This window comes from Diachasma alloeum, unplaced genomic scaffold, assembly GCF_001412515.2.
Source record: "Diachasma alloeum isolate Michigan unplaced genomic scaffold, Dall2.0 Dall_scaffold_00176, whole genome shotgun sequence".
NCBI classification, from domain to species: Eukaryota; Metazoa; Arthropoda; class Insecta; order Hymenoptera; family Braconidae; genus Diachasma; species Diachasma alloeum.
This window is the reverse complement of record NW_021680342.1, coordinates 6,132,405-6,141,150: the sequence shown is the minus strand read 5'-3', so window position 1 is coordinate 6,141,150 and position 8,746 is coordinate 6,132,405. Positions and strand designations below refer to the sequence as shown.

Here is an 8,746-nt window from a genome sequence, read left to right as displayed (position 1 = left end):
ATATATATATATATATATATATATATATATATATATATATATATATATAAACATAAATAATAATAATAATATATACATATTGGGTTTGAAGAGGACTTATATAAAGGATCAATAAAGTGTTTTTTTTGTCATCAAACGGCGTTTGACGGACACGAATGAAAATTTCTATAAAATACATACTGTGAACAATTACTCCAATGGGTTCTTCTATGGGATATTTCAAATCTTAGAGGATGTATCAACATTCTTCACGAAATCATTCACTCACTTCGGAAGAGAAAATGAAATGATTATTAATAATAATCGATCAGTTCAGTCGTTCCAAGTTTTATGTTGAACACATTATCGTAAGTCTTGCTTGACGTAGTTTCCAGTCTCAATTAATTTTAGAATCATTTCTGAGGGAGTCAATTTATTAGTTGATTTTCAAGACTTATTCCTGAATTTTTTATTAATTTTTTTTTAGAAAATTACATTTCTCTTTAGTGTTCCTTTGAAACAAGTTAATATCAATTTTAAGTTGTATTAGGTACAGATTCAGTTCCCCCTTTGCACTCGATTTAGTTATTGTCGAGAGATACTGTCAACTTCTGGATTAGCAGAAGTTACGTGGGGAGGGGCTATCTCGACATCAGTTTCGAAGCTGGGCTCTGCTACCAGTGTAGTGTACTCTGGAGTAGCTATATCAAAATTCCTCAATGAGTTTTATCATGTTCACTTGTTAGAAATCAGTTGCTTGAGTGTGAATTATTGATTTACCTTCGATTTCGTTATTTCCGACGCTTCGTTTAATACTAAATATCATTATGACCGAGAAAATCGCAGCTCCACCACAGACGAAGCTCAGAACGTCTCGGTAGTAATTGGGACATCCGACTGCACAACGTTTTCTAGAAGGAATACAATTAGAAAATCAAAAAACCACACAATTTTAATAGATTTTGCATCTGAATGGAAGCTTATTGATCATTGATTTTGACCATTTTCTAATTGATGAACAATGTCATTAAAGGGTGAAGATATGATGTTTTTAGATAATGTGTGTATGATTTTTCAGAATTTTTCCATAAATCTTCACAGAAACAAGAGTAAAGTTGAAAGTAAAAATATGAAGTTTTCTCCCATAATTGAGAAGAAAATAACATATAAAAATATAAATGAAAAGAAATATAAATGAATATAAATATAAATAAAATTTAAAATATAAAATATAGATAACATATTTGAGGAAAGTTGAAGGTAAAAATCTGAAATTTTGTTCCACAGATGGTATCATTTGAGAGCACTTCTGGACTCGCTTCCGGGTAAGATTTCAGCTCAATCGATCAAGTAGTCTTTAATAGATTATGCACCAAAGGAGGAAAACAGGACATTTCAAACGAGGGCGGTAAACACGCGGGTTTTCATGTCCTGTTTTCCTTCCTAGGTGCACATACTATTTTTCGTCATAACTGCACGGAAAAGTTCGATTTTTCTCCGTAAATACAGAGAGGAACGTGAGTTACATAATTCCGAGGATCGTCGAAAACACCAGAAATCCGAGGAATGAAATAAGCCACTTTCCTCCCGTCATTTAGGGAAGACAAAAATACAAATCAATTTATTGTAAAAAAAAAAATACTATTTCATTTTAATCTTCCCTACCTACGTCATTTTTTACGCTATCAAGCAATTTTTGGGCTTAAAGTGCGCAAAACGCTATGTGTATAATCAGGTCGAAGTATACATGACACCATATCGACAAAGTGGGCTCTTTTCATATGGACCGCCACCCATAATGTTACTCACGTGTACTGAATAATCATAACAGCAATCCCATTACACAGTTTATCGGTGAAACTCATAGCACCATATACGAACGCCCCGGATTCAGTATTCGGACCGATTAGATCGGCTGTCACACCAAGGCTCGTAACCAACATCACAGATCCTCCGCCACCTGCAATGAAAGCATTATTATTCATTTATTTTATTGCTTTCGATATTGACTTATAGCATAAAAACCATGATTAAGCCTCGAAACATCGATTTAGATTACGATTCACGATTTATTAAAGAAAAAACTTCCTGAATCAAGTAGAATAATCGGTTTGAATCATGCCGAGAATCGACTTATTTCAAGCTGCGATCGACGGTGTGAATTATATCTCGCATCGACTTGATTCCTCCCCGGTCCAACTGAATTAAAGACAATTTCTGGACTTAATCCAAGTCGAGTTTTCGAATCTGTTCATTCGGCTTGACTGAATCTGTTTGTTAAGCTTTAATCAAGATAATTTCGAGTTAAATCATCCTATCCGTTCGGATTAAATTAATCCATTATATTGGCTTGAATCAATTCTTTTCTTCTGCTCGAATCAATCCGTTTCTTCGAGTCGAATTAAGAATATCCAAATATCTTTAACAGTTTGGTACAGACCACACTATAGATTCAACCATTTTCAATCATCAAATTTGTCAATTGAATTGCGTGAGACAAATTTGAAAAAATCATGAATATTCAGCATCATTCAAATTACATTTTGCAGAGAATTATTATTTTTTTAACATTCGTTGTTTATACATAAATAATTAAAACTTAGGCGAGAAAACGATTTTTGGTAAAATTCTGAATATGAATAAATTGGTTACGATTCCGGATAAATGAGTTTTATGGTGGAAAAATGATAGTTTATAAATTATTTATAGAAAATGTTCGTAATTTTAAAAAATTGCAATTTTTACCTTATTTCATTAACATTCTTTGGAATTTCGTATAAGTTTGATAACTTATAATTACCTAATAGAAGTGCCACTGGATAAATCGCATAATTAGTGTAAAATTTGCCATGACCCAAGTATATCCAGACACACGCTGCTAAGCCCTGAATCACGCCAATCAGATACGCCCACTTTCGACCCAATTTCGTATTGAGTTTTCCAATGACCAGGGACCACTTGAAGCTGCTCAGGTACATGATGAGGGGTATCACAGCCAGGGAAGTGGCTGGCATCAACAAACTCTCGTGGAGGTAGAGAGGCATGTAAGTCTGTCCTATATTGACGAATAGTCTGCAGGCCATGTAGACAGATGCCACCTGGTAGAATTTAGGATCTTTCAGGAAGGATGAGGCGGGTCTCAAGTCCCTTCTCAGTGGACCTTGAGTAAGAATCCATTGTCATTATTTTGTGATCTTAGAGAGACTACTTCGAGTTTTGGAAATCACGGAGCATTTAATCGAACAGTTTCATACGTTAAATACGCTAATTTTAGGGAGATCAGTATTAATTTTCAGAGTAATGTCCCTCAGCTCCAGGGACTCATCTCTAATTTTCCGAGTGATGTCACTGATTTTTAGGAGCTCATCTCTAATTTCTGGGAATCAATCAACAAATTTTAGTGATAATAATCACTGACAATTGAGATTATTCTAGTCAGTGTCCAGTATTACGAATAATTGGTGATAGATTCCTGAAAATCAGTGAAATGTCCCTGAAAATAAGAACTTCATTTTCTGTGCTCTTTCTCACTTTTGAACATAAAGAACACAAGGAAATCTTCAAACGAATGGTCCACGATTTCCAAAATACACAGTAGTCTCCCGTCAACTCCAACGATAAAATCAAATGAAGAATCAATCAATTTTACCTGTTGGTGAATGCTGAATTTCTGTAACAAACATATGAAAAATAATCGAAGTTATCGATCCAATCGTTATCCCAATTAAAGCAATATTTTGAAACTTTGGAGCGTCATTTGTGCTTATTTGTTGAGTTCCTGGATCGTCACTCGTGATATGTAACACCGCCCAAAAAACGACGTAAACAAATATATTGGCAAATACTGAAAACATGTATCTGTAAACAAACAAAAAAAACATGATCAAAACCAGTCGCAGAGGAATGTCCATCCCAAAAATTCTGTTATAAAGTCATCAGTCTCTACCTGATAGCAGTGAGCTCTGTCCTTTCGTGCTCGGTAGGCGTCAAGTCCGGTATTAATGACAAATGTGATATTTGCACGGAAGCCCAGCCGAATTGGAAAATAATAACGAAGGCAGAGTAGTAGACCAACTGGGCTCCATGTTCTGCATATTCACAATTGATGCACTTTGAGAATATGAATGGGAAGGAGAACAATACACAGAAGGTTCCTGCAAATGGAAAAATTTATAATCATATCTGAAATCATAACGGAATTCCAACACAGCGTTGTCTCGATAGAATGAACTGTTACGCACAATGAATTGGATATACTTCATTTTTCGACACATTTGATGTTTTGTATTAAAACTCACAGCAAATTGAACATTTGAAAATTTGAATCATACAATGTGCAATTCAGATTGCATAATGTTAAATTTTCAATTTAGTGAATTTTGATATGTATATGGTATAATTGAAATGAGAACATTACAATTTTTGTAGGCAAGGTCGTCTTACAAAACATTGAATATGTTAAAAAATGAAAGAAGTCAATTGAGTGTCACAGGCAATTTTGTCTAGAAAATGCTGTTTTAGTATTGGAGTATGCTATCTGAAATCACCACAACAAAAGACAAAGATGTAGTAAAATTGGTACATCTGGAAAGACAAAAACGATTTTCTGAAATTTTCTCCAAAACTTTTAGCTTCAAAGGGCTCACGGAGTAATTACATTTAACTTAAGTTACATGCAGTTATCTGAAACACTATGAATACAGAAGTTCTCAATTAGAGAATTTAAATTCTTGATTCAAGAATAAAATCTTCTTGATTTATTTATACTGATTTATTCAATAGAAAGTATTTTATTTTTCATTCGAGAATGAGTCAAAATTCAAAAATGCTCACTTGACTAAATAAAAAATTCTAGATCCCAAAATATTGTCCCCAGATCTCCTATTTCATTTTCACCAGTATGCAACAAAATTTACTTGAGAGAAATAAATTACATAAACAATAATTACCCAGTAAATGCCACGTTTTCCTCCTTCCATACCTGCACAGCCAAAAATCATCATCTTTGTCGGACTGCAGTCCAACAAAAGGCGTTGCGAATGCATCAGCAATTTGTCCAATGAATAAAATCAATCCCGAGAACACAGGATCAAATCCAAGTACATAATGAAAGAAAACAATCAAGTACGTGAACCACATAGAAGCACAAATGTCATTCAGTATGTGTCCCACTCCATATGCCAATTTCTGTTTTTTCGTGAGACGCTGGACAATCTCCGTGTAGTCATTTTCCGCAGGATTCGTCCTTCCGTCCATCGTGTCCACTTTTTTCTGACTCCCAGATGATTTATTACAACAATTCGGGAGCTATTCTTAACCTCTCAGACAACTGTCATGACGTTTTTGTGACAATAATAACTCCCAATGGCCGAATACGCACTTATTTTCCTCATTCCTTCATGTTTACACACTAGTTAACGTCGTCATACTTAAAAATCATCAACAATGTTCGAATTAAAAATATAACCAAGGATAACAATAGACGCTCTTCTTTGTTGTTACCGCATTTCTGACACTTGTAACGTGTGTCACAGACGAGATCAGACTCCGGGGAGAGTCTCGTGATCCACTGGTTTCATATCAGTGTATGGCTGATGATTCACTCCACAAGTTGGCGATTCCGTCATGTGTTATTACTGGAGGATACCTAACCTCTATTGTGCTCAACGTTAAAAAAAACATAAATATTGTCTCAACTGGAGAGTTAGACGATTCGTCATCTTTCCAATAACTGCAACAGAACCCTCATATTTTTTTGCCTTCTCTTTTTATTTTGTACTAAACAATGAATATCAACTCTTCATTCCAATAGCTGTAACAGAACCCTCGTATTTTTTTTATTTTTTTATTTTTCGTTAAGTAATGAATAAAATACTACGAATTCACAAAAGAATGGAAATTCCGGGAAGGGGAATAATATAAAATTAGAGTGAAATGAACATAAATTATATTATCATCTTGGATTTTATTACAAAAATCTTTGCGCTGTTACAAGTGATTTTTTTTTATTTTTATTTTACGTGAGATTATGGTTTTATATTTCCGATGAAAGTGGAAAATCTGCAATATGTGCAGTTGATACAAAAAAACTAGTTCACTAGTCGATGAACGTACATTTAACTCTAGAATATTACAGCCTCTCAAAGGTTGATCACAAAAAGTTGAGAAAATACTTGAAAGAACACAAATAAAAATGAATAAACGAAGTATACATGACAAGTAATGAATGAAGAACGATGAGTGGAAATGATGAAGAGTCCTTAGGCAGCTTTGACAGTCTTGGCAGCCTTCTCCTGTCCCCTGGTGACAGGTGACTTGGGGGTGCTGGTGGACTCCTTGCTCTGTGATGACGAGGGCTCGACGTCCTTCAGGGCTGGTTGCCCAGTCTGGGTGATGGGGATGGTCCTCTCGTTCTTGTCCTCAAGGGCCTTCTTCTTGGGTGCTGTGATGGTGAGCACTCCGTCAGAGGACAGATGCGACTGGAGCTCGTCAATCTCGCACTGCTCTGGCACCAGGTACTTGCGGGTGAACTGACGAGAGATGAAACCGTGCTCGTCCTGCTTCTCCTCGTGCTTGCCCTCGATGACGACGTTGCGCCCAACGACCTTGACGTTGATCTCCTCCGGGGCGAACTGCTGCACGTCGAGGTTCACTTGGAACTTGTCCTTGTCAGCTTGGACGACTGACGCACCCCCTGACTTGCGTGCAATGGTCTTCTCGTAGGGGTGGAAGTGGTGGAGACGTCTGCGAGGTGCACGAAGGATCAGGAGGCTCGAGTCCAAGGGGGAGATGGGGTCGTGGAGGAAATCGTCGGCGTTTAATACTCGACCGAAGTGCTGGTCATGGAGGCGATGCGGACGCTCCAAGTCTTCCCACCAGTTTGAGAACAGCATTGGTAGAAGTGACATTTTTGTCTCACGATTCACTTTTCACACTTGATTTCACGAGTAAAGTTCACTTGATGTGAAGAGTTGTTTTTGTTTACACGTTAGACGTGCGGAGAGATGTGTTCGCTTTGCTTTCTGTTTTCGTACTGTGGGGACGCTTGTTACTACGCCGGTATTTATGGGATCCAGCGCCACTCGCGACGCCTCTCGAATGTTCGAGAACCTTCTCGATTTTCAGCTGTGATTATTCTCGGTGGTAAATTTTTTTGCAGGATTAGGGTGACAATTTCGCGAATTATGGGGAAATTGGGGGAGATTTTTTTTATCGTTGGAAAAATGGTTTTGGGTATAATTGAGGAATTCGAGGTGGAAGTGGGTGATTTTACGGGAGGAAAATTCAATTTCTGGGGTGATAAGTAGATTTCCGTGATCGAAATGAACGACGCAATGGAAAATAGTAGAGAGTAATTGCCTCGAGGTTCGGATTTATTCATCTTTTTGCAGTTATGGAATTAATCTTTGGTATAGGTGGCATGTGCTCGGTTCTGGAATTTTCTAGATAAGACAAAAAATCAAGGAATTTATCAATTATTCTTGAAATTTTGAGGTGGAGTTATGATTTATAACAGTTGAAGAAACTCAACAGATTCCTGTACGTGAATGAAAAACAATTTTAATTATTAATTTGATGTTTTTGGGGAAATGACGGATTTGTTCGAGGATAGTCTAGAAATTTCTGTGAATGAGTTCGGTACATAGAGAAAAGATTTTTCCAGGGATGAAATTTTTAATTCTATTAATTCTAATATTGTAAGAAGCTCAACAAATTCCTGTACATGAATGAAAAACGTAATTTTGATGATTATTTCCATTTCATTCGGAGAATTACGATTTTTTCTATCATATTGAAAAAAAAAATATAGCGTTTCATATACAAAGAATAGATTTTATCATGAGAGAAATGACAATTTCCAATGATTGGAGAAGCTGATGGGGGAATGACGGATGTTTTCTAGGATAGTCTAGAAATTTCTGTGGAGTTCCGTAAATTATTAATTTTATGAATTCTAATATTGTAAGAAGCTCAACAAATGCCTGTACATAAATGAAAAACGTAATTTTGATGATTATTTCCATTTCATTCGGAGAATTACGATTTTTTCTATCATATTGAAAAAAAAATGTAGCGCTTCGTACACAAAGAATAGATTTTTTCAAGAGTGAAATGGCTATTTACAATGATTGGAGAAGCTGATGAGAGAATAGCGGATTTTTTCTAGGATAGTCTAAAAATTTCTGTGGAGTTCCGTACATTGAGAAAAGATTTTTCCAATGATGAAATTATTAATTCTATTAACTCTAATATTGTAAGAAGCTCAACAAATTCCTGTACATAAATGAAAAACGTAATTTCGATGATTATTTCCATTTCATTCGGAGAATTACGATTTTTTCTATCATACTGAAAAAAAAATGTAGCGTTTCGTATGCAAAAAAAAAATTTGTTGAAGAGTGAAATGACTATTTCCAATGATGAGGGAATGGCGCATTTTTTCTTGGATAGTCTAGAAATTTCTGTGAATGAGTTCGGTACATAGGGAAAAGATTTTTCCAAGGATGAAATTATTAATTCCAGTAATTCCAATATTTTAAGAAGCTCAACAAATTTCTGTGCATGAATGAAAAAACGAATTTCAACTATTATTATTACTCAATTGGGTGGCTGAGAATTTTTTTCTAGGATACTCCAGAAGCTTCTATGGAGATTCGTCCATAGAGTATAGGTTTTCCAACCCCTGACCAGCCGCAGCTGTTGCTAGCCGGTTTGATTGGAGGCCTTCATCGATTTTCCAAGGGCATACTACTACTCTGAGTATTGT

At 35.8% G+C, this 8,746-nt stretch overlaps 2 protein-coding genes across 2 annotated transcripts; both read right to left on the bottom strand.

Annotated features, from left to right (window-relative positions):
- Positions 1–433: 433 nt before the first annotated feature.
- On the bottom strand, positions 434–5,649 carry LOC107035584 (major facilitator superfamily domain-containing protein 12). Its single transcript, XM_015253071.1, has 7 exons — positions 4,929–5,649; positions 3,926–4,133; positions 3,629–3,837; positions 2,780–3,139; positions 1,789–1,939; positions 760–890; positions 434–680 (listed from the first exon to the last, which is right to left on the bottom strand). Exons 1-7 carry the CDS (start codon positions 5,233–5,235, stop codon positions 565–567), a joined length of 1,482 nt encoding a protein of 493 aa, XP_015108557.1. The 5' UTR covers positions 5,236–5,649; the 3' UTR covers positions 434–564.
- Positions 5,650–5,908: 259 nt separating this feature from the next.
- On the bottom strand, positions 5,909–7,029 carry LOC107035594 (protein lethal(2)essential for life). The gene has a single exon (XM_015253082.1). The coding sequence runs from the start codon at positions 6,885–6,887 to the stop codon at positions 6,240–6,242; it is 648 nt and encodes a 215-aa protein (XP_015108568.1). The 5' UTR covers positions 6,888–7,029; the 3' UTR covers positions 5,909–6,239.
- Positions 7,030–8,746: the final 1,717 nt, after the last annotated feature.